The sequence below is a fragment of the Mugil cephalus genome, chromosome 7, assembly GCF_022458985.1.
Source record: "Mugil cephalus isolate CIBA_MC_2020 chromosome 7, CIBA_Mcephalus_1.1, whole genome shotgun sequence".
Classification (NCBI taxonomy): Eukaryota; Metazoa; Chordata; class Actinopteri; order Mugiliformes; family Mugilidae; genus Mugil; species Mugil cephalus.
Window position 1 is genome coordinate 26,447,092 of NC_061776.1, and position 25,045 is coordinate 26,472,136.

The 25,045-nt window shown below is 40.2% G+C and overlaps 2 protein-coding genes, 5 non-coding genes and 1 pseudogene across 7 annotated transcripts; 1 reads left to right on the forward strand and 7 right to left on the reverse strand.

The window, feature by feature from the left end:
• LOC125010863 (kinesin-associated protein 3-like) lies at positions 1 to 11,446 on the reverse strand. Its single transcript, XM_047589743.1, has 20 exons — positions 11,301 to 11,446; positions 10,065 to 10,196; positions 9,745 to 9,902; positions 9,503 to 9,564; positions 9,076 to 9,217; positions 7,864 to 7,963; positions 7,654 to 7,778; positions 7,428 to 7,526; positions 6,979 to 7,157; positions 6,476 to 6,638; positions 5,614 to 5,714; positions 5,414 to 5,522; positions 5,197 to 5,309; positions 4,480 to 4,645; positions 4,006 to 4,131; positions 3,801 to 3,899; positions 3,574 to 3,659; positions 3,316 to 3,472; positions 2,367 to 2,451; positions 1 to 2,270 (listed from the first exon to the last, which is right to left on the reverse strand). Exons 1-20 carry the CDS (start codon positions 11,327 to 11,329, stop codon positions 2,168 to 2,170), a joined length of 2,334 nt encoding a protein of 777 aa, XP_047445699.1. The 5' UTR covers positions 11,330 to 11,446; the 3' UTR covers positions 1 to 2,167.
• A 625-nt stretch (positions 11,447 to 12,071) lies between these two features.
• Positions 12,072 to 15,882, reverse strand: pdca (phosducin a). The gene is made up of 6 exons (XM_047589722.1): positions 15,690 to 15,882; positions 14,001 to 14,061; positions 13,718 to 13,854; positions 13,397 to 13,616; positions 13,117 to 13,229; positions 12,072 to 12,435 (listed from the first exon to the last, which is right to left on the reverse strand). The coding sequence occupies exons 2-6, from the start codon at positions 14,047 to 14,049 to the stop codon at positions 12,247 to 12,249; spliced, it is 708 nt and encodes a 235-aa protein (XP_047445678.1). The 5' UTR covers positions 14,050 to 14,061; positions 15,690 to 15,882; the 3' UTR covers positions 12,072 to 12,246.
• Positions 15,883 to 16,655: 773 nt separating this feature from the next.
• Positions 16,656 to 16,727, reverse strand: trnad-guc. The gene has a single exon. It is a non-coding gene; the product is annotated as a tRNA-Asp (tRNA).
• A 641-nt stretch (positions 16,728 to 17,368) lies between these two features.
• On the reverse strand, positions 17,369 to 17,439 carry trnag-gcc. The gene has a single exon. It is a non-coding gene; the product is annotated as a tRNA-Gly (tRNA).
• Positions 17,440 to 17,665: 226 nt separating this feature from the next.
• trnan-guu lies at positions 17,666 to 17,739 on the reverse strand. The gene has a single exon. It is a non-coding gene; the product is annotated as a tRNA-Asn (tRNA).
• Positions 17,740 to 20,406: 2,667 nt separating this feature from the next.
• Positions 20,407 to 24,289, forward strand: LOC125010693 (annotated as a pseudogene).
• Positions 22,034 to 22,105, reverse strand: trnag-ucc. Its single transcript has one exon. It is a non-coding gene; the product is annotated as a tRNA-Gly (tRNA).
• Positions 22,447 to 22,519, reverse strand: trnak-cuu. The gene has a single exon. It is a non-coding gene; the product is annotated as a tRNA-Lys (tRNA).
• Positions 24,290 to 25,045: the final 756 nt, after the last annotated feature.

Sequence of the window (25,045 nt, forward strand, 5' to 3'; positions counted from 1 at the left end):
AAAGTTGGAATACTGTTTTTATTAAACATCCTGGCGATGAAAGACAGTGACAGACGGAGAGTCTCTCACTTAGTCCTTGGTTCTACTTACAGTGTCTTGTTAGGTAGCATTAAATAAGCTATTACAAAGACAAATAATTTATACAGATTAACAATAACTTATAGTAAAAAAACAAACAAACATAAAACATAACCATGCATTGTATTTTAACCAATTGTGCAAAAATGCCTATGTATGTAACCAACTGTCAGTGTCCTGCAAACAGATCAAGCGCAACCCACATTTTCATACAGTATGCAGTTGGGTCAGTGGCACAATATATTTTATACTGTGTGGAAATTGTTTATAAGCTGCTCTGGTTTGCTCATGTTTATACATTCAGAAATGGAGCTGCTCTGTTGTCTGGCTGCCATGCTCAGGGAAACATTACATGCTCTCTTGGCCAAGACAGTCCTTGAGTTCTGTAGTAGTAAACAACTAGTGAAGTAGTCCTTTCAATATAATGTATCACTTAGTGTAACAATGTCCTGGCAATAACCCCCACACAGCTGTAAGAACACACACTATGATAAGAGTGAAAATTTCTACAGGACAAGACAAGGCTGTGCATAACCACCAAAGGGAAACGATATCAATAATGTTGACTCAAAACATTCACCCCTCAATGCCCAAGTAGAGAAAGACTTCACTGCACTTAAAACAGAAGCAGCATGAGAGATTATGTAGTGCCTGGTGACATTCATTATGTCATTGTGTCACACCGTTCCCCTGGAGGACTGGAACTGAGCCACTGAGGATCATGGATGTTTTAACAATTTCAGTCCGACCGCAACACCGCAGTCTCTGTCTTCCTATTGAACACCTAAAGATTCAAGAACCTGCTTTCCCTAATCTCCTCCTGTACAAGCAAAGAATAAACAGAGCCCAAAACACAGAAAGCCCTGCCCAGTAAAGTGCCAGACCAGTTCTATGCTGCCAGTGACAGAAACACCCAGCTGTTACATCTGACGTGACGTCTTTTCACTGACGTTCATTTAGGTGTTTTTTTGCAACAGGTCTAAAACATTATTTTATTACATGATAGTTTGAATAAGAGGGTCCAACTCTTCTACAGTGATTGGATTTCTATTTTTCTCATCTGTGAAGAAACGTAACACTATTGTGGTTTGACAACAGTAACATACAACATACACTTGAGGCAAAACCACACAACTAGAGGAGGAGGAGCAATTGAGGGATCCAACACAAATACCCTTTACCTTGCCTGGAAAATACATATCACTGGGCTTCAATGTTTCACACCATACATATAACTTAGTAGTGGCCTTGCACAGATTGCACTACGTCTAGATGAGATAAGCTGTTTCAGGTGTTTGTAGGGTGTCTCAAGGGAGCTGTGGGCAGTCTGATTAATGTCCATATATAATATCACTAACAACACACTCTTCCAGTATTGAAAGTAAAAACAAAATCTGGTAATGTGGCTCACGAGACCTCCTTATCTCACTTCTCATCTCACTGCAGGTTCATAGCCACATCAGCCACAACAGGCATATGACCTACTTCTGAATCCTGCTAAATCAGTTTGGACCCTTTAACTGTGCACTGTGAGCCAGAGAGTGTTACAAAAATGCACCTTAGTCTGAACTAACCCACCAGTGGGAAAGCAGGTTGGACAACCCTATGCTTTTTATGATTTTAGAGTGATGCACACAAAAGTTATGTTACATGTGTTGTAGTGCAGTGATGGCTGAGACAAACTAGGGCATCTGAAATTATTCAACAATGTCAAATTACTTCTTCGATGGACATGGGGAGGTGTGGGGCGCTAACAAATGACTATATAGGAAACACATGCAAAACCTATCAACATACAGCAGTGTCGGCATCGTCTGTTTACATTCTTCTAATTATTTACTGAGTGTAAAAAGACTAGGCGAGGAAGACTTAACCTCTTAACTGATGAATGAATTAAATGTCTTAATGTCTGCATGAAACTACAGTCTATTTAAGAACTACTTTACAATCTGTAGTGTGCAGCGCTATGTCTTTGTGGATTTGTGACGACCGTCTAAGTAACCACAACAATTCGTTCATGACTTTAGTGGTGAAAAATTGTGAACATGCAGGAACAGGTCTGATGAACACACCAGGAATGTGTGCGTATCTACGAGTACTGATAGAAGGGTTGTTCATCAGGTCTGAAGCCGTAGGCAGTGGCCGGTCGTCCAGGTGATGAGCTGGTCTGGTCAAACACATCATTGACATCTCTGGATAGAGTGGCGGTGGAAAAAAAACAAGAGTGCCATTAGATGGGAGGAATTTTGACTTGAGGTTGTGACTGTTTCTGACGTATGGTAACTCACCCTGTAAGGTGCGATTCTCCATTATGAGGCTGCAGGTCACTGAAGAAATCTGGGCTGACCGAGCCATCTGCTGGAGTGATTCCATCTAAAAGACAGGTACAACAATAAACCTGTATGACAATAAACCATACAGACACGCTGTATATGTTTTTACACAATCAGACATTTCTTAAAATGTTACTGATATCTACAGCATGACAGTTTTAGTCCAACAGTTTTGGACCAACTCAATTTATTTATACTGGTAATGTAAGTATTACATATCCTTTTTGTTCCAGTAAAAAATGATTCCTAAAACTGCATTATATTTTAAAAATTTGGGTTTTAGATGTGTCCCACTTTAACAGAAACACCCACAAATTGAAGAAATCAAGAGGGGATTCAATACCGTTTCATTGCCCTGTATAAACTATTTTACACACACATACAAACAAGGAACTAATGTCCACTTTTCCTCCAAGTCCTCAACTCAAAAACAAAATTACAAATATGAACTACAATAAATATTACAAATATATAGAAAAGAAAAAAAATTACAAAATATATATTTTACAAATGGACATGGCTCAAGTTGTAGCTCGCTGTGTAACTTACTGTTACCATGGCAACGCATTACTTTCCACCTCTTGTAAAATTTACATTAGTTTAAACAAATTATTTTTTTTTCAGGATATTCCAAATCCACTTTAGCATGAATGTTAAAAATGAAGATAATACCGTTACTCAGATCAGCCTTATATAGGAGAGATTATTAAATCAGGTATCATCATAATACCTCTGACATCTAAAAAGCTACAACTCTCTCTCCTAAAGCTGGGTAAAGACATATAATCTCTATAGTCAGTCTGGAAAAGACAGGTAGGCACCTGATACACCACCCTCATTTGTAAACACGGTGACTGAAACTAAAAATATAAGCTATGACCTGGGAGGATTTGAAGTTGTGTACCTGCACTGTAGAATATATCAGTTCTGTCATTGTCATTATCATAAAGATATGGCTCAGAGTCATCAGCTTGGCGACTCTCGACCATCTCCAGCCACTGGTTGTTGTGGAAACGGAACTTCTCTGACTGAATCTTCCTGCCCCACTCATCATCATACTCCTGGAAGAATAGAGTAAATACATTGGAGAATGACAGACAGACAATGACAGGAAGGAGGGCGTCTGTTCCTAAGAAATGTCAGAAACGTGAGGTTCACTTACAGCAATGATATCAAGTGTGTTGTCACACACTTTTCTAATCTCTGCATTCTTGTCATGCATCAAATCTATCAGGTAGGCTGGAGCCTCTGTAGAGACGGTTAAAGAAAAACCACAGACATCCTCTGATGATGAAGAAACACCTTAGACTGAACCCTGTCTAACCTCCACCCTGCTCAAAGACATGTGACTACAGAAATTTTGTGAAGACTGAACTGTGGGAAGGATACGGGTGTCTTTGATGATGACGTCTCGCGTAGCTTGGTGGAACACCATCTGATAGAATACGTAGACAATCTGACACACAAACTCATCATCCTCTTGCTGGGCTACATTCAACATTCAAAGAGAGACATATAAGGAGAAACTTAAAATTCCATCAGCATGACACCGAGATCTATTTTGAAGACAACTATTGCTGTGTGTGTGTGTTACCATTCAGTAGTTCAATAAGGGCAGGGATGATGCCTGATTTAGCCAACATGGCGGCGCAAGCGTCATCCATGGAAACCGTTCCGATCATTATCACCACCTCCAGGATGAGGTCGTCCTCTGCTGAGCCTGAAACAAAGTTGAAGAGCTTGTGGTGGGAATATTTGGGTGAATCAGTACAACTCAGAATGGATTCTCCAGTCAAAACAGATCAGTTACAAAGGAAGGAGTTTAGGTTTTCACTGGGAATATCTGTGGGTGGTGTCCATCTGAAACTCGATTCGCTGGCAGAAGAAATAATTTGCAAATACCACTAAAAACTATGAGTGCATAACAAGAAGTGAAAAGGATGCTGGACCAGCTGAATTTAAGTAAAGTGAAGCAGTATGCCCTTGAAGCTAAGATCCTAAGTTCACACCATCGAAGAAGATGAAATGATGATGATGCATGCCAGTAAATTCTAAGTCTGATCAGTACCTGGTTTGAGCCTATCTTTGAGGTAAGGAACCAAGTTGTACTCCTTCAAAACCAACTCCCAGTCTAAGTCAGGGATGGTGAGGTTGGCCAGCGTCCCCAGACACTCCAGCACCCACTCCTCCTCTTCCTCTGCACGGATCTCTGCTGCCAGGTCACCGACGTAGTCCTGCCAGAGACAGACAGAGAATTCAGATCAAGGAACGCTCCAGTAAAGAAAAACAAAGAAAAATGATGCTTGCTAATACAAATAGTTTAACTTGTAGCCTTGACCCAGCAAATTTATCAGTCTAGGTTTCATTAAGAGAAGTGACGCATCTTGCTGCTCTTACTATGCTTTTTTCTTAAACCACTATATAATAGCATATTTTATTAAAGTTATTATTTAAGAACAACTGTGGCACATCAAACACGCACAGTTTTAGACAAAGTCTGTTTTGTACAACCTGAACTGTGCTTCTTACATTTATAGTATAGACTAAATTTTGCATTTGTCCTGTCCCTCGTTGTCTTTGCTAGCCTGTGTCACTGATTTGCCTGAGGTCCCATGCCCATATAACTAACACAGCTTTGTAGGTATCCACCTAGCTGGTCTAGGTGTCAGTCAGGCATCTTCAGTACTTCTAGTCAAATCCATGCCTTGATGGCTCAGAACTGTTATGGAAGCACAAGGGGGGCCTGCAAAATATCAGCCAGGTGATTGAATGGTGTATAACTCACTAGGAACAGTGGTTTGGTTGGTCCGTCGTGTTGCGAGATGTTTCTGATCATCTTCATAAGAAGGCAGTCTTTCAGCTTGAGAGCTCTCTTCATGAGCATCCTCAGTCCATTTCCTACAGATGAACAAAAACAAACAAGATCAAAGACCAAATGGAGATCAGAACCTGTCAGAGCGACCTTGGACCTAATTGCACTAGTTGTGTGAACAGTGACCTACCTTCACACATGAGCTGTGCATTCCTCTTGTTCGCAGCCAAGTTGATGCAAATGGAAATGAGCTCAGCTTCCATGTCCTCCTCACCATGCTCATACAGCATTTGCATTAGCTACACACAGTCACAGACCCAACATTAGCTCAGACATGCGATCTATCAGTCAAACAGAAAATGTAAGCCAGTTCAGTGGGTCTTATCCTACCTGTGGTATGCAGTCCGTGTAAATAAACATGCTCTTGAAACGGTCGTCAATGCTGATGTGATACAGGATGCGCATGACTACCTGACGGTTGTTCTCATCACCTGCATGACAACCAACAAGGGAACAGGTGAAGATATGAATGTACTTGTCAATAACATGACCATCTCAGAGAAGTATGGAAATCAGCACCTCTGTTGCAAAACATGACTCTGTGGACACTCCAAGGAGTCACTGCACTGTGAGGATGAGTTTTAAAGTATGTACATGATGCCAATATTAGCACAATAACATGGTCATAAAGACATAGAAGATAGAGTAATGATGTTCACCATCTTAGTTTAGCATGTCAACATTTGGTAGTTAGCAGTAAAACGTTAACAGGTGTTGTAGAAGTAAACAAAGTTTTGGCTGGAAGACAGGGCTACATGAAATTCAAAATATTAAGTGGTTTTCCGGTGTTACCAGTCATTCTGTGACATTTGAAAACAACTTCTCTGTGTTGCTATAAGTCCAATCCAAGACAGAACGCTGGTAAATACTTGAAGAAGAGCATAATTCGTAGCATAAAATATCAGGTGTGGTGAATTCCACTGGACTTGAGTTTTGATTATTCTCAATTATCCACAGTATTTCCACTTTTAAAAAAATCCAGCAATTTTGGCACACCGGATATTACATACCCTGCACAACTGAATTCTGAACTTATCCTTCAAGAACATCTGTAACAAACACAGCTCAATACAACAGCACTCAAATATCCAGGAGCTGATCAACATAATTAGGACTCATCATCAATGTTTCATGGCTACCCGACTGACTAACATTACTATGTGGGGTACCGTATGTGAGTGTATGCTGTTACCTAACAACGCTGTCAGTTTAGGAAGCAGCCCAACTTCTACCATCTTGGCTCGGAGTCCAGAATCGAAGGAGAGGTTGAGTAGCAGACGCAGAGTCAAGTTTAACAAGTCTTCATGTTCACAGGGAATGAGTCGAGCCAGTCGCTCCACAGTATCTACCTCAGCCTGAAAATCACAGATACACACGGATGATGCTGAAACTCAGAAGGATAATAGTGTTGGTAAAATCAGGACACATGTCGAAGGGAACGTACAGATACATTAACGGATATTAATTATTTTAATGCAAGCAATACATGTTGATGCATGTATTATTGCTTTAATGTGATATTCAAATGAAAATTATAAATATTTTTAACTACATAGTCATTTTGCTAAAGGAAAGTATTGCATCACTTACTGTATTACTAGACTAACTCCTTGCTCATCTTCGGAGATACTTAACATCCGTAGAAAATAAGTACATAAAATTGCTCTAGGACCAGTTCACATCTTTTCCACTCACCATGTCATTCTTGTTCTCCAGGAAGATGGACAGTTTTTTGAGGAAAGAAACCACCAGGACCAGCAGCTCCTCATCATCCCGTTCGAGCACTTTAACCAGCAGGCCAACAATGTTTTTATTCCTCATCTTCAGCTCAGTCCTTGTGTCCTCAGCAAGGTTGAGCAAGAGGTAAAGAGACACTGAGAGTGGTGGGACAAAGAGATGATGAGGTGAGATGAGGAAGAAAACGTGAGCACTCATTTGCGGTTATAAAGAAAAAGAACTGTGATAATTAATGAATGAAAAAAGGCATATAATGTCTTACTTGCAGAGACAAAATTTACTAGGATGTTGTACATGAAGTTCTTAATTCAGGTTTTAATTCAGGTTTAAGTATCCAGTCAATACTGCTTTCACACGTCAGCAAAGAAAAATACCTGCTACAGTACATGTACGGCAAAACGGCCTACCTCTGAGCAGCTGCTCCTGCTTAGCCAGGAGGCCTTGGTATTTTCTCTGAGCTTTATCCTGGTCTCTTCTTAGAGAACCATTCTCTGGTGCTGACTCACGTATAAAACAGAGCGTTAAAGAACACAACTATACGCACACAAAGTCAGTCAGCTGAACTATAAAACGAATGTGTAGAAAAATAACAGACAACTCAAACAGAAGAAAGGACTGCAGAAAAAAGGATATAAGCCTTGTTTTTCTTGCGGAGCTCCTCACGCCATACATCATGCCTCTTCAGCTCGTGTTCCACCACGTTCATACACAAAGCGCCTATTTTATAATGACTCACCACTCCGTGAAACTGAGAGAAACTGGGAAAGACAAAGACTAAGTAAAGGCTGGAGCACAGAATGTAGACATACTAAAGGAATGCATGCCACTGTGAGTGTGTGTTACCTGGAGAAGCAGAAGAAAATGTAAATAATGATGGTAGCCAACTCAACACTTTGTTTCCAGTCTTCTCTGAGTACTCTGGCCAGAGCACCTAGGGCCACCTCTGCACACACACAGCACAGACACAGTATACTCAGTGTTTTGGTGTGAGACTGAATGACATGAAGCATTATAAAGACATCAGATTGTGGTATCAACTATGTGGAGCAAATTCTGAACATTATTTTTCTCTGCAGTCTTAAACAGTGTAGGAACTGGAGATAATGGACAATAAAAACAACATGTGGAATGATGGTAAAAAAAATGATGGTCTTGCTTTTATATAGCAAATTTCTACCGATTGGTACTCAAAGCGCTTTTACAGCCAGAGACACATCCACCCATTCATTCACACATTCACACACCAGTGCCACAGCCGCCCACTGGCAGCAAGTGCAGCAATAGTTCTGCTGCAACTAAAGACCGACGCTAAAACAGTTTAACAGAGTATGTGGAAAGAACAGGACATACACAGAATTCAAAATGAGTGCGTTTCAGTGGTCAATTATATATATTATATATAACATGTTATCACTGTAAAACACAGTAACTTGATTCTGTTGCAGCAATGCTCGACACAACACACAGCAGTAGCTCATAATGTGAACTGCTTGCTGCTTATTTTACCACTTTAAATAAAGAAGAGTCTACGTTGAAATATATTTCTCAGATTTATTCCTTTTATTGATTTTGTATTAAGAATGGTAGAATTAATGTGGACCAACTTTTTGGCATTTAGAGTAGTGGACTTTAAGCTGCATTTACTCAAGAGATAAAAGGTTATTACTAGCACCACTTTGATGCTCATGACAACACATGCTTACTTCAGGTTTCATAAGATAATTTTTTTTTTATTATGTATGGCCATGTTTAGACCTGCATCTCAAATAACCTCCTTAGTGAAAGTGCAAAATATGCAACAGATAGGTGACAATTTGTCACTCCGAATCATGCTAAATCGACGTGTTTAGAGCGTAATCGTCAAGGATATAACACAATGACAGTGAAAGAAGGTGCGACTGATAAAAACTCTTATACTGTAACTAGGCTTGAATAAGACAAACAACGGTTTTAGTCAAATATTCTGGGCAGACCAAAGCACCTCAGTCCGCCCAGAAAACTAGGGAACATGGTAGGTGTGAGTGGTTTGTATTAGCATGTAGAATGAAATCATACCATTATGCAGCAGCTCCTCCAGGTTATCAGGGTTGCGGGCGAGCTGCAGAATGAGAGCAGAGCCTCTGATCTTCTCTGGGAGGCCTTCATAGAGCAACTCAACATACTCATCGATGCTGTTTATACTGGCTTCCTCGTTCAACTACCCAGACAGAAACAGATACAGAGTATTACTGAACAATGCACAACCAAGTATTTCAGGGAAGTGGTATGAGATCGGAAGCTTTTTCTAGTTTGTTACTTATTAACACTCAGATAATTACATAAAAAATGGGGAAGCAGAATTTTGCTAGAGAATGTTGCTCTTACATTTCTGTATATTTCATCAAACAAAATTCTTATTTCCCATTTTTCTCCTTTTCATAAATGTCCAGTTTGACAGTTACTCAGTGTTTTGGGTGTTGTGACCGCCTGATCAAGTTGTTACCTCCATTCCTTCAAACGGTGTTAACTCTCTGGGCTTCACTGTTCTTTTCTCTTTCTTTTCCACTGATGATGAAAAACAAAACAAACACAGGGTCATTTTTTATATTGTGCATTCAACAATGTTTACCAACAGCATCTATTGCACAGGGTTAACACTAATTGAATACATCTTAGAACTGTCTCTTTATGTCTTTATATGTTTGATGTTTGTACCTTCTGTCCTGCGGTTTTGAGTGAACTCACCTTTGCCCTCCACCGGGGATGATTTCCTGTTCTGGAGATAGTAGAGGAGCTGCTCCACCTGGGGCAAACGGGACGGAGGGATGAGTTTACACTCCTCCACCACTTTCTTTGCCAAAGCTCCCACATCAGTACTAGGAGAAAGACTTTTCACGCGGATACTGTAGGAAGGTAGACGGGACAAAGAGTTTAACTAGTTTAGATGGGTGCCTTGTAACACAAATAGGTCATTTCAGGTTATCAGCCTCAACAAAAGAAGTTCGGTTAACATACTAGTCCATGGCAAAACTGGAGAGGGAACAGAAAATCAAGAATAAACTCACATTTTTTGCCCTTCCTTGCGTTCACCCAGCATGTGACCTCCACCCTCTCCCAGTATAGTTGCCTCCACCTCATAGTGGACAACCAGGGCCTTCTCAGTGGGATGGACATCCAAACTGCCCGCAGTCACTTTGCTTCGGGTCACGATGAACAGACAGTAATTAGTCACTCAAACATTGTCTTTTCGTTTCCTAACTTTCAACAACTCCAGTGTACTAGTTGTGGATACATATTAAAAGACTTTGCTTTGGGCTTAACTGACAAGTCAACTAAAAATGAACTTAATCAACTAATTCATTTGATAATAGTGACTTTAAATGTGGCTTAAACAAGTAAGTCCCTGGAAATCACGCAATTAACGATTAAAACACATTTTTATCCGCCCAGCATAACAACAATAGTTAGACAGGAAGACACGCCCATGCAGAAACACAATGACTGTATTGACAAGCTGGCTCTGGAGAAAACAAGAGTCGAGAAAAGACTGGATAGTTACAAATATCAGCTAAACACAGCTTTAACTGTAAATAAGTACGATTGTTCATTCGCTAGCAATAAACTCGTGGTTTCATTGCAGCTTGCTAGCTAGGCTAACTGTGAGGCGGATTTCCCAGGACCCTTCATTTACGGAACCAAAATCCGTTTAACAATATGGTGTTTAAAGGGTATTGTGTTTATCAACGGAAATGGGTATCGGTGGGGAAATTAAATTAATCTTCAGTAACTGTTACAAAGCTTTGGTGAATTCCGCCTGACAGAAAGTCTCGATTGATTCCTTGTACTGATTTATAATGTCCCTGCTTTGAATTAGCTAGGGACAGGCTAGGAGACTGCGGGAGCAAGCACGCCGCTTTGTGTATTTTTCTAAAGGTACGTGCTTCATCTGTGGATTTCAATTACGCCGTATGAATTAGTAGGTAATAGTAATTTACTAAAGCTATTAAGTCACACGACACTTGATGTTAACGTTTCTTGGCCAGTACGATAACACAAAATCGGCCGAACTTTCACTGGTCATTGGTGTCAGCTTCTCTCCACGCAAAAGAGACGAACAGAGCTAGCGGATTAGCAAAGACAATTCAGTCTCTCCCAAGCGCTTTTAGATGACCACGGGAAGCAAAGTGAATACAATATACTACTTCTGGGCAATAAGTTACACTGGATAAAGATAACATTGCGTACACTCCCTGATACTGGACTCAAGTTAATGCTATGCTCATAACGTTGTTGCGTCTTACCGTTTGAGGTAGCGCGCGTCATCCTGCATCTTCAAGCTGTAGGTTTGAGATTTTAAATGATTTAACAACTCGATCACAATTAATGGAACCCCCAAATCACTGCCATGTAAGCCAACCTGCTAACCGCTAGCACCTCTGTCAAGTGGACTTCAAACATGGAGTCGTATTGTGCATTTTCCCCTCTGACTCTCAGACATCATTTCCGGTTAAAAATATCAAAATATTGACACTAACATTGTCGCCACAATAATCATACATGAAGTTGACTATAACGCTCCAGCATAACTGTTGTAACTGACTGAGTCACAGGTCTGAGAGGTTAAACTCAGGAGACACAGACTCAGTATTCCTTTACCTTTTGTTATCTTGATGCAATCTCAATCGTCTGAATAACTGGTCTCAAGTTTACTTGTTTTCATAATCACTTGTCTCCTCGAAGTTACCTGGGATTGTCTGAGAGAGTTGTAATGGCACACTTGATGATTATTTACACGACTATGTCCTTTTACAGCTTTAAGTTGTGTGGACAGACTAGAAAATCCCCACTATTGCAGCCTTTAGTGTGGGTATTAACCACACTCACAGATAGGATGAAAGAGCACCATTAAGATACTGAAGTTGAGGGGTAATATTATGACTAAATACACCTATGTACAATACTGAATATTATTTAGTGCTCTGCATACATTACTGTATGTAATAATGCAGTAAATATATAATGTCCTGTAGTAGCCACTATAATATTATACAGACACAGAGAGAGAGAGAGAGTTTTGTGTTAAAGACATATTTTATTGGAGAGCTATGATAGGACTGCCAAGCAGTATTTCAACAGGTTTCCAGCCACCCTTCAGTTTATGCCCAACTGCTTCTAAATAAACCATAAACCCATTCTACTATTACTATTGTGCGTTTATGATTTCTCCTCTTCTTTGTCCTTTTCCTCTTATTCCACATCCCCTCCATCATCCTCATCATCAGCGCATGCAGCGAACTCCTTCTCGGGTAAGAGGCCATATTCATTGAGAAACGCCTCCACATCTGTTGCAAAGAAGTCTTCATTGAAGTGTTTGGTAACCGACAGGAAATTACCCAGTAACTCGCCAGCTTTGTACACCAACAGTGCAGGAAGAACCTGGTAGGACAGGAACAACAATCCAGATGTAATCACTGGCTATCTCTGAAGTTATATGACTTAACATTATTATGACTACAAACTAACTGACTATAACTACAAGGTGAAATTGGTGAACATGTCACTTATTAATGTCATAAACACACATTTTGTTGACGAATGAATTCCAGGGCAGTTTTAAAAAAGAGCTTGCATAGCCATACTCAATGCTCAGAATAGAAGTTTAGTACTGCACCATTGGGATTTCATTGTGGCTTGTTTCTTTTAACCATTATATGGAATAAAATAACTACATGCAATTGGATAGTGTTACAATCATGAAGACCCATGATATTGTAAACAAATTCAACTGCACGGCATTTTAGTAATAGATATGACTATGTTGCAGTTATTCTTCTTCAATTGTTTCCGCAAATACATCCAATATGGCACAGATAGACGGCATGTGCTGTCAAACCAAAGATAAAGCATGAAGAAGAATGTATCATATATAACAAACAGATTTAAAGAGAATGTTGAAGGGGTCGTTGTTGCAGAGAGAAAAAGTCTTTTAAGAGTTTGTATTCACTCGTGTTTCTCCTTTTTTGGATTCTTTCTATTTTGCAAAAACACTGTTTAATAAGTGGTAGTCTTATATTAATGGCACCTTCAAATGCCATATTTCCTAACTAGTGTACTAACCTCAGAGGAGAAGCGCTCAGCAGCACCTGTTGCCACAGCATCAATACGACAAAATTTAACAGTGGTGTACTCCAAAGCCAGACAGTCCAGACATGAGTTCAGCTGCTCACATCCTGACAAAGGACAGATTACTATTAGCAAACACAACCATACTATACAATTACCTTGATATTTCTTTGGATTATACAGGGTTATGAATGAGACTGTACTGTAGTTTTGACTACATTGAGGTGTCAATCAGTTAAGACTTAGGCATGCATGCTGGAAAAAAAACCCTAACCTTGGACACCATGTTGGTAGATGTGAACTACCACAAGGGTCAACCGGTGCTCCTGCTCTATTACTTCCAGGAAGGCTTCTCCACTGTCAAGTTCGTAGACTGATTCAAACTTTGGACCGAAGCTCAGGCGCTCGTGCATTTCTTGCATGCACTGTTTTCTGTAGCGTTTCAAGCAACGTTCGTCTTCCTCTTGGATCAATTCGTACTCTTGAACACTCATCTAAAATGAAAAGAATAAATGTTACTGCTTAATATTTCGTTACACTTAAACATATTATCGTTAGTATGCATTTCTGACAGTTATGTGTTTCCTGTCTTCACCTTTCTGTTGAGCCTCTCCTTGTCGTCCTCTCTAGGAGTGGACATTTGTCTGAGCAGTTCTTTCTTGCTTGGTGGGAGAGTCTGATCCACACTATCCAACTTAAACCTACGCCAGTCATTAATTACACCCTTTGGGCCTGGAGACATATTGAGAAATGCTGTCAAACAAAGTACTTTAATGAAGGTATACATGGATATTAACATAGACCTAAGTCAGTAAGTCAGTAAGGCAAAGAAGTGCAAAATGAATTGACCAAAGTTCTAATAGTCTGCTGCCTATGACCTGTGTGGTTGGCAGGGAGATCCTCTTCTTCCTGGGTAGAGGCAGACATCCTACTAGCAGCCTGGTAAGGTACAGAAAGCAGGTGTTAAATCTTGATAACCTTGTTTAAAAATTTGATATTGTGTGACTTTTAGCTTCATAAATGTCACACCTATTTCAAAATTTCTGAAATAATATATTCACCATAAGTAGTTTAGATTTGTCATAAACTACCATGTATCCCTGAAAAGCTGTGTAAACCTTTTAGCTGCTGAACAACCTAAAGTTGACTTGGGAAGAAGTCAGAGTCATACTAGGCAGGTGTGGTTTAAACTAATATATAGGCTGTATTATATATGACTCTCTGGTGTGATATAACAACAGGTAGTGCATCAAAATTGTGTCAATATTTACGTATTTTAAACGTTTCATCCAAACATTCACAATGCTTTAGTACTCAGAAAAGTATTATTTTAGTATTTTAGTGAGGATGACAAGCCAAAAAAGTTTACTAAGTAGAATTTCTGATTCAGCAGTTGTAGTGCGTGTATGTTTGGATTGGCCCATCCAGACACACTGTTGTCATTAACACTTATTGTAAACCAGGCTGAAGTTTACTTATGAGATTATATTGAGATTACCAGGAGTTGGACTTGCTCACGGAACATCCTCTTATGCACTGGCATGTGAGATAAGATACTTTAATTTGCTAGCTAAGCCTGTCATTCTGTTTTACACGTTGTAACCCAAACAAGCTTTGTTCTATTACTTTTATCCTGAAAACATGAGATAAGCCTCTGGTTTGACAGGCTTTATCTTTAAGAACGTTAAATTATCATTTCACTGAATGCCAGCAACATTGCTAATTAAATCAATCATATTGCTCTTGAATGTAGTTTTATGGTAAATTGTCATACTTGTGTTCCTTTGCACACATGAGTTTTTTAGGCAAAATAAATACTGTAATACGTTTTTACTGTCAGTTATAGACAAATTCAATGAAATTATTATACTGCAATAACGTGCAGTCCATGCATTGTTGCAGTATCAAGCAAGCCACGCACAAGGCAACGGCTTCTTCCAATATATAGACATGTAAAGGCCACATTGAAAGTTGCATTGCTAGCTGAGCTGTCAATGACAACAAGGTTATAATCACAGCGACATGAATCATAACACTGATAAAGCCCCTTAGTCTGTGGCAGCTAATTCCTTCATGTTGTCAGAGGAATGCATTTTTAGCATGACTAGTTTTCATCAGAAATTAAATAACTTCACTTGCAAATTATCTAACTAAATATACTTTCTTAATAAATGATTTAAAATGTCCATAAATATTAATATACTCTATCTATACATCTACGCAATATAATAAATAATTGTGTTTTCAGATACATTCCCCTTTTTATTCCAATTTACACACAAATAATAATAAAAAAAAATCCAACTTTATGCGCAAGAGTGCATAAAATATACCATTATAACCAAAACTTACAAATACCACTGTGAACTGCAGAATAAAATCATTATCCATATATGGGCAATTGGACAGTAATGTAGAAACAGACAAACTGGAAGGTGAATTTGTTGCACACAATAAAACCAGCAATTTGGTGAAATTATACTTGTAGCTACAAACATCAGTCACGCACAAACAGGTTCAAGTATCTTATATCTAGTATATAACTTAAAAAAGGCACCAATTCTTACCTTTGCGTCTTGAGTGAGAACTGGTCTGTGAGTTTTAAGGCCAGTCAATCTTCTATGTCCTTACTATTGTGTGTTCGTGCAGGTATTCACTGATTAGTGTGTCCACATATGGGAGTGACAGGAGTGAAGGGAGTGCACATTTAGAAAAAGGTCGTGACAGACGTGAGGGAGTATCTTCACTCTCATCTTCATGGTCACTGTCACTGTAACATGACGTTGCCTAATATGATTAGGTATAATACCAGGCTCAACGTTATGTACAGATGGTAACAGTAGCCACAAATAAGAGAATGCATTTTCAAATTAGCTGCAATACGTTGCCAGCTAAAATCAAACGTGATCAAATACCCTATGGTGACTTTTGTAGTCTCAATTGTTTTGCTTATGTTTGCCCCTCATAGGTAATCATCTTGGTTAAGTCCTACGCAGTCAAAAAAAATCCCCATTTGGTAGAAGTTTTAAGGTATGTAAAGACAACCTGTATCTTATTGGATCACTTTATTTAACGTTGCTGTAAACAACTGAATCTCTCACCAGAATGGTCAGGTTAAAGAAATATTATCCATGTACACACTAGTGGTGAGAGGGCAAACAAGCAATAGCACATTTTCAATGGAAGCCAGCAATATAAAGCTAAAAGCTGATGTCGAACCGGCTATGAACTTTTGGCCGCTTAACCCATATTGTGTTGGCTTCTGCCATTCCCTGGTATCGTTATTCCAAACGCCCCTGTCTATAGCATCGCTGAGAATTTGCGTGACAGTGTCTGGACAGTAAGAGCTATGAGACTGAAACGCTCCAGTTTGGTGCCAGCTATTGCTTCGCCCATGTCTCAGAAGCAGCACCATTGCTGGCAAAAAAAAAAGACAATGATGAAGGTATGATCTGGTCCTGGATCAATCGCACAAATAAGAGCGTAAAACTATTTGCGGTTTCTGTTGTAAAGAGAGAAAAAAAAAATTGTACCTCCCCGTCGGGGAATCGAACCCCGGTCTCCCGCGTGACAGGCGGGGATACTCACCACTATACTAACGAGGAGCGGACGCACGTAGATTTCCTACTACTGGAAATATACATACGGGTCCCACCACTGTGAGACGTATAGTTCGGTACGTTTTCAAGCTAGTGACTTTTCTCGCGTGATAAAACAACCTAGTTTATAAGATATTGGTAAACTATGAATAAAAAATATTATTTTATTTAAAATAGTATTTGTCGTTGGCAGGTGAAGTAGTGCAGTGGTTTTCAAAGGTCGAGCCAAAATCTCAAGGCACACCTGTATACATATCCATGCAAAATCTTTGATAGCACGTGTTATCACTGTCACTACTCCACAAATGTCTTAATTTACTTATACCAAATGTAACTTGATAAACAACTATGATGGTTATTCGTCATTTATTAATAAAATATTAATCACTGTGGTCACTGTTTCCTTCTGTCAATGGAGCCTCTCTAACATTTAGAAAACTGAATTCCATCTCTGACGAGGTTTAAGGTGTGAGCAATGCAAGGGTAGTGCTTCCAGCATATTAACACCGTTGTCTATTAACCCAACCCTCTGAACCCAGACATGAGGTCATTCGGAATGTATACAGAATATATTAAACAAAAGTCAGTTTGCTTTGTAGTGACTGTTTCTCTGTGTTTCTTAAATGTAAAAGGGAAAAAAGGGACGTTGCATTGGCCGGGAATCGAACCCGGGCCTCCCGCGTGGCAGGCGAGAATTCTACCACTGAACCACCAATGCTACATGAAGAGCAAAAAGATGGCTTCATTTTTTATATGATCACAAAGGAAAATGATTGGTCAGATCAGATAATTGTTGCGAAAAGATGAGCTGTTATACAGCTGGATATAGTAAGGAAGGTTCAGTAAGGTTCACTACGGCAGCGGAGCTGAATCACTCTAAGTCTTGTCTATTCTCTGCTGGAATATGCCTTTTGAAAGGGCATATAAGCATATAATAAAAATGTCGTCCCTGGGTGGGCTCGAACCACCAACCTTTCGGTTAACAGCCGAACGCGCTAACCGATTGCGCCACAGAGACTGATGCCACGAGTTCACATCAAGAGGAAGATGTAGCAAGACCATTTTCTGAACTATTGATTTAATCGATGGTATATACCCATGCCGTTAACACCATTCGGTCCTTTCTGAGGGCTGAGACGCAAAGGATGAAGTGTCACAGCATTTCAACAAAATTAATATGATGAGTTGCCTATACGTGGTGAGGAGACTTATGGGTGGTAGTGGTGGCTGATGAAAAATATTCTTGGTGGGGCTGATGTGACAATACATTTCTCTGCCCAGTCCATCACATTAGAATTACAATCAACAGTCAGACAACGGCTACAATTCAACAATAATGATTTAATCTCCTTTTCAAAATCACCAGTTAAACAGAAAAAGTAAATTAACTACTGGTAAAAGACTCAATCCCTGCTTTATAAAGGATATCAAGGGTATCAAACACAATACAATATTGTAGTTCTTGACAGAACTTTACAGCAAGGCTATGGCCACCTGAATCTATACAAATCAACAGTGAGTGGGTGAGTGCATGAGAGAGAGAAATACATGAGTGAGTGTAATATGAGTGAGTGGAAGGATAGTTCTTATTTGTATGAGAACTTTGCTCGTATGTCTTTCTGAGCGCCAAATTTCTTAATGACCCTGACGTTCTTATCGACCTCTTCATTGTGTCTTACCGCAACGCGGTGTCCGTCATCCAGCTCCTATGCTAATCTTTCCTAGCACAGCTAGCTTGATGCAGTTTGCCATATGAACTCTTGATCGTTCATGCTTCTTGATGTGTTTAGAGAGGTGCATTACGTCGGTTTGTCCTGACTGTTTTCAGTTTCATAAAAAAAAGAAGAAGAATACAGGGAAAACAGAAAAGTGCATTGGCTATTCCATAGCCTGTCAGCCACGACTTACACTCCGAACAACTCCGGCAAAAACTCCGGTTTAAGGCTTTATTTTCCTCCTTGGTCTACTGGCTGATGATAAGATCGAGCTTGTCGTGTCCCAGCTCCTTAACATGGATTTTCTCCTCCATAGTTCTTCGTACAAACGGACAGATAAGTAAAGATCTCACCGAATTGGGTGGAAGCTTCTGATCGCTCGTTAAGTTCTCCATTACTCCTCTGCCTGACTTACTGCGCCGGCGCAGTATTTTTTTTTTTAAACCAAGACTTGCGCGGCATTTTCCTGTTTCTGGGGCGATATTTTCAGCGGCCCAAGGCCATAAGATTCTGTGCCACTGATTATATATTAATTTGCCTTGGCAACCGTACTTGATTTGCTATTTCGCTGCACTTCTGACGGAAACTATATGTATCCCCCTCCTATCAAAGTTGGCGGCGCCCCAGCGCCCCCTATGGGCCGGACGCCACTGATGGGTGGGAGACTTCACTCTCCCATCGTTTGAACTTGGCGATACTGAGAGTTTATGTGTCGATCCGATACCAATTAAGTACAGGTTAAAAAGCCCAATTTTACAGCATTATTAAACATGTTTACAGTCTGGTTCAAAAAACGATTTTGGTCTCAATGTTTTATGGTTTATTTCGAGCCTCCATTAAGAACCCAATGGGTGACGTCACGATGGGTTTGGCCATAGTAGTCAATGGTTCAATTAAGTCAGTAGAGAACAGACAAGCTAAGCAGACTGCTGAATTCACTTTGCTGAAGTTGTTTCAACACTTTTTGCTTGGAGGATCTTTATCTGTCTATCTTTAGTATTTTTTGTGGATATTTGTTACATACTCTTCATTTATGATGTTTGTGGAAAAATGTACTTTGCTAGTTAGAGCAGATGCTAGCCGATTGAAATGTACCTGTATAGTGTTTATTCAGTACGGATATGTGTTTCTGCCTGTAACAATTTCCAGTTTTTCGATAACAAGAAGACTTCATTAAAAAGACAAGAAAAGACAACCCTTGTGATTATTGAACCTATTGCATTGTGTGTTCTAAGATTATTGGACTCCCTGCTCACCACCTGAGCCCTGTGTACGAGCAGCAGGCTAGCGGCCTGGCTCGTCGAAGTCTCAAAGACTCAACCCATGCTCTGTTTCCAGCATTTGAGCTGCCATATGGTCGCACATTTTTTTTTTTCATCACAACATTTTTTTTTTTTTTAACCATGCCTCACTTTATTTATTTTATTTATTTATTTGTCATGCCTTATCTGCTGTTTTACAGTTTTGTTTTATGTACCGCTCTTCGCCCTTCTTATTGCCCTTCGGGGATAAATAAAGTTTTTTTTTCTGATTCTGATTTCTGATTGGTACACGCATCGTGAGTGCAGTACAGTAGATGACTTTAACATCCATGTTGATGTTGGTAGTGACAGTCTTAGCTCTTCATTTATGTCATTATTAGATCCAGTTAGCTTTTCTCAGAATGTAAATGGATCAAATCACTGTTGAGTTGTCAAAAATAAAGACTTGAGACTCGACTCGGACTTGGAAGTTAAAGACTCGGGACTTGACTTTACTTGAGACACGATGACTTGAATGACTTGAGTGTTATTCAGTTAATGTTTTCAGTTTGAATATAAAATTGCTAAATTAATTTAAAGAATGATATAGATTACCCGGTAGGAGCGCAGGCTGAGAGTGGCGTTGTCATGATTGGATCACTACCCTGTCAATCAGTCATGCCCTCTCTCTAGTACCTTACGTGTTTATTGGAGAAACCCGCCTTCAACATGTCCGCGGGAGGACTACCGTGAGTCATCGTCTTTGCTTTCGGAATTACCATTTTGACGGCAAAAGATAAATAACTCGCACAGCCAGGCGACAGCTTCAAACTTTGTTCGTCATTTGAAGATCAATTCTGACCAGTAAGTGCTTGTCAATTAGCTAATATTATCCTGTTAGCCTAGTCGGTAGTTAGCTAACGTAATGATACGGGGTCGGGTGTGGTCGGTTTGGTGAAACTTTTTTTCCCCCTTTTTTTTGTTGCAAACATTAACACCATACAACGCAGCATGCCAACCGACTCATCACAAGACCGGCTGTACATTTTAATGAACAAGCAACAAAGAAAGGGTTAAACGAGCTAAATAACATGCCAGGCCAGTGCTCAGGCAACGGCGGGCCGTCTGGGTGATTTTGGCCGCGGCCTTGGTTAGCGCGGGGTCTCCCTGCAAAGCAAACATTGCAGCGATGAAGTCACCGAAAATTTGGTTAAAACTGAGTAACCCATGTAACTAAGGTTGTATAGTTGAGTGAATGCTGTTGGAGATGAACTAAATGAAGTTATTGTTTTATAATTGAGTAATTCTCTGTTTCTAACCGGCTGGCCTTCGGCAGATGGGTCCCTCATATTGAGCTGGGTTCTGCTCAAGGTTTCTTCCTGTTAAAAGGGAGTTTTTCTTTGCCACCGTCGCCCTCAGGCTTGCTCTGGAGGTTGCAGGCTGGTTTTTCTGAAGCGTCTTGAGACGATTTGTATTGTTATTGGCGCTATAAAAAAAAAATGAATTGAATTAATTAATAATTGAGTAATTATTACAAGCTAAAACACTAGTAAATCAAGTAGATATTGCTTAAAAACAGATCATGACATGAATATGGTTTTACAAATTAGCAAAGTAGGTAAATATAATTTAAAATGGAACAAATATGTTTAAACAGTACATGAAATAAATCGGATTATAAAATGAGGTAACGTTTGGTTAAAAACAGCATATGCATAAATTAATTTAGATTAACAGCTGAGTAAATGAGGTGTGTGTATTCATATATATATATACACACACACACACACACATTTACATCATATATATATATATATGCATATATATATCTTTAATGCAATGAACATGATGATAAAACTTAATTAAATAAATGTGATTTAGTATGGAGAAAGTTGATAAATAGAAACTACAATTAAGCCTCAAAGAACATTTTTTATGCTGTTGTAGTTATACTGCTATAGGCCTATAAGCTGCTGTTGGCCGATGCATTGAATGTCCTCTACTCTCTCTTCTCTGGCACCAAACTCGTGTCCTCTGATCTCTTATAATCTATTTTCTATTACTAACTGCTGTGTCTCCATCTCTCTCCTCCCCAGTTCATAAGCACAGGGCCGAGTAATGGTGACACACATCTGGACCAGCTGCTGTTACAGGGTCTAAAGTTGATGTGATCAGTTTTCAATTGGTATGATTGAGCTGTCTAACAGCTGCTTTCCTTGGATTCAGCCTCTTTAATTGTCTAATCACAGATTGTAGTCCGATTTCCCCAGCAGTGGTAAGCGTGTTACCTTGTACGCATCCTTCATGCAACTTTATAGCTTGAAGAAAATGTGGATACAAACTGCAGAAAAAAATATGCGTTGGCCGGGAATCGAACCCGGGTCAACTGCTTGGAAGGCAGCTATGCTAACCACTATACCACCAACGCATGTTGAAGAAATTTTTGCATTAACCGTAGTCCAAACATGCTGTTATGTTTTGTGCTTGTAGTGCTTTGATTTGTGTTGCCACATAGGGATGTAGAAAATCATACTGTCATTTCAAAATGATTGATTGAAATTAAAAGTTCTCAATGCTGTAAACAGACCCCTATTCAGGTCAAATACAGCCCTTTTCACAGAGAGACATTTTGCCTGGTCACCCTCCTTCTTGATGTGTGTTCAAATCTTCAGTCTTAAACGCAAATGTTGAAAAATCCTTCTTGGTGTGTGTTTAAGACTTTAGTCTTGAATGCAGATCTTGAAAAAAGATAAAAGGATTAAAAGGAAGCGCCCAACGTGGGGCTCGAACCCACGACCCTGAGATTAAGAGTCTCATGCTCTACCGACTGAGCTAGCCGGGCTGTGACACTGTGTGTTAATAAGTACATTTTTGTGTCAATAACAGTTGTCCGGAAGGACCGACATGGAGGAAGAAGGATGACCATACCACACAGTGGGGCATCCAGGAGAAGTGGGTCCAGAACCTATCACACAGAGAACTCGCTCAACCAGAGAATTAGATCCTGGCCAAAGGACTAAACTTTGCCATAACACCGGAACAGATTCCAGTGGTAGACCTCATCACTGCCACAGAGTCTGCCATCAAGAACAACAAACTGACGATCGCAGAAGCCGAACAACTCAGACTGGAAATAACATCAGCCCTCACCAGTGCAAAAACACCACCGTCGAACATCACCCCCCAGGAAAGGAAGGCACTAGTGTCACTGCAGAAGGACCGGGTAATCACAATCCTTCCAGCTGACAAAGGGAGATGCACAGTGGTGTTAAATACAGTGGACTACCACACAAAGATGGACAACCTCCTCAATGACAAGGACACGTATGAGACACTGAGACGTGATCCAACCAACATCTACAAAACCAGAATAATAAACTATCTACAACAGCTGGAGAAGGAGAAGGCCATCAACAGACTCCTTTATTACCTTCTGTACCCAGGGGAAGCGACACCATGTATTTATGGAAAATGCACAAGGAGGGAGCCCCACTCAGACCCATTGTCAGCAGTATTAACTGTCACATACAACATTGCCAAGCATTTGGCATCCATCCTGGCGCCGTTAGTAGGCAACACCCCACACCACATCAAAAACTCCAGGGATTTTGTGAACAAAGTCAAGGACGTCACACTGGGCCCAGAAGAAACCATCGTGTCCTATGATGTCACCTCACTGTTCACCTACATCCCCACGAAAGAAGCCATGGATGTAGTAAGGAAAAGACTACAAAAGGATGACACCTTGGCCTCAAGAACCAACCTCAACCAACCCTGTGGACGACACCTGGGTTAAAATTAAGACAGAGGAGGTGGAATCCTTCACAAAACACATCAATGCAGTGGACAGCAACATCAACTTCACCAGGGAGGACATCAGCCCTTTTTGGACTGTTTGGTGCATGTTGAAGAAGACCGAAGCCTCAACATAGAAGTATATAGGAAACCCACGCACACAGACCAACACCTGTTATTTGATTCACACCACCCTCTGGAACACAAACTGGGAGTCATCAGAACCCTCCAGCACCAAGCACAGACTGTTCCCACCAGACAGGAGGGCAAGGACAAGGAGGGACAACACATCAAACAAACCCTCAAAACATGTGGATATCCCAACTGGGCCTTTGTCAAAGGCGCAAAAAGATATCCCAGGAAAGATAGGGAAGAGGAGCACAGCAGAAGGAGCAACATCACCATCCCCTACATAGCTGGTGTATCAGAGAAACTTAGGACAATTTTTGGTAAACACTGCATCCCAGTTTATTTAAAACGTGGCAACACACTAAGACAAGAACTGGTCCACCCCAAAGACAAAACACCCAGGCAAAAACAGAGTAATGTAGTGTATGCTGTTCAGTGTAGTGAGGAATGTACAGACTTGTACATTGGGGAATCAAAACAACCCATCCACAAACGCATGGCCCAACACAGGAGAGCCAGCTCATCAGGAAACGACTCAGTAGTCCACCTCCACCTGAAGGACAAAGGACACTCCTTTGAAGATACCAACATCAAAGTCCTGGCCAGAGAGGACACGTGGTTTGATAGAGGAGTAAAGGAAGCCATCTATGTCAAAGTGGAAAAACCTTCTCTAAACAGAGGAGGTGGACTGAGATTTAATTTACCATCTATTTATAATTCAGTCTTGACTTCTGTCCCCAAGAAGTTTCAACAACATTCACACCTTGAGCCTCCAGGTTCCCATTGACAATAGCCTCGTTAGAGCTCTATTCATAGGGTAAGTAGCCTAGGCACACAGTTCCCCCCATTCAAGGACAGGTAAGTACCAGCCATTATGGAAATTAGTGACCCCAGTTTCTGGTCAAGCAAGTTTCGGGTGGGTGGTACCCACAGAGTTTTTCCTATTTAAACCTGAATTTCCCACTAGTTTATCAGAACTGAAGAAGCTACTCGGATGAGTGGCGAAATGTCTTCAAGAAATTCTACAAGTCCAGCTGACCTTATTCAACGCTTTTTTGGAATATATGCATTATTATTAACTGAACAAATTACATAACCCTGTATATATATATGTATATACATGTTTTTTTATCCCTTGTAAATAAATTATAAATAAGGTCATCACCATCCAGGGCCTGGAGGTGGCTGTGGTTTGTTGCTGGGGGAGTAGTACCAGCAAAAAAGACATCAACAAATTGATCCGAAAGGCTGGATGTGTGATTGGCAGAGAGTTGGAGTTGTTTGTCTCAGTGAGGGACAGGAGGACACTGGATAAATTGCTCTCCATTATAGACAATCCATCCCATACACTGCACCAAACATTAGAGGGACCTATAGATAGATCACTACAAACACCCTGCGTACCACAGAATTTCTATTTCATGAAATGGGGGAGTTGCCTACA

What these genes read in the sequence shown, in the direction of transcription:
- LOC125010863 (XM_047589743.1), bottom strand. Translation starts at nt 11,329, where the DNA reads ATGCAGGATGACGCGCGCTACCTCAAACG. An exon ending in TGGAGAACAAGAATGACATG is followed by an intron (nt 6,639 to 6,978) that starts GTGAGTGGAAAA and finishes TGTGATTTTCAG; the next exon opens with GCTGAGGTAGATACTGTGGA. An exon ending in TGCACAGCTCATGTGTGAAG is followed by an intron (nt 5,310 to 5,413) that starts GTAGGTCACTGT and finishes GTTCATCTGTAG; the next exon opens with GAAATGGACTGAGGATGCTC.
- pdca (XM_047589722.1), bottom strand. Translation starts at nt 14,049, where the DNA reads ATGTCTGCCTCTACCCAGGAAGAAGAGGATCTCCCTGCCAACCACACA. An exon ending in AGGAGAGGCTCAACAGAAAG is followed by an intron (nt 13,617 to 13,717) that starts GTGAAGACAGGA and finishes TTTTCATTTTAG; the next exon opens with ATGAGTGTTCAAGAGTACGA. An exon ending in CTACCAACATGGTGTCCAAG is followed by an intron (nt 13,230 to 13,396) that starts GTTAGGGTTTTT and finishes GTCCTTTGTCAG; the next exon opens with GATGTGAGCAGCTGAACTCA.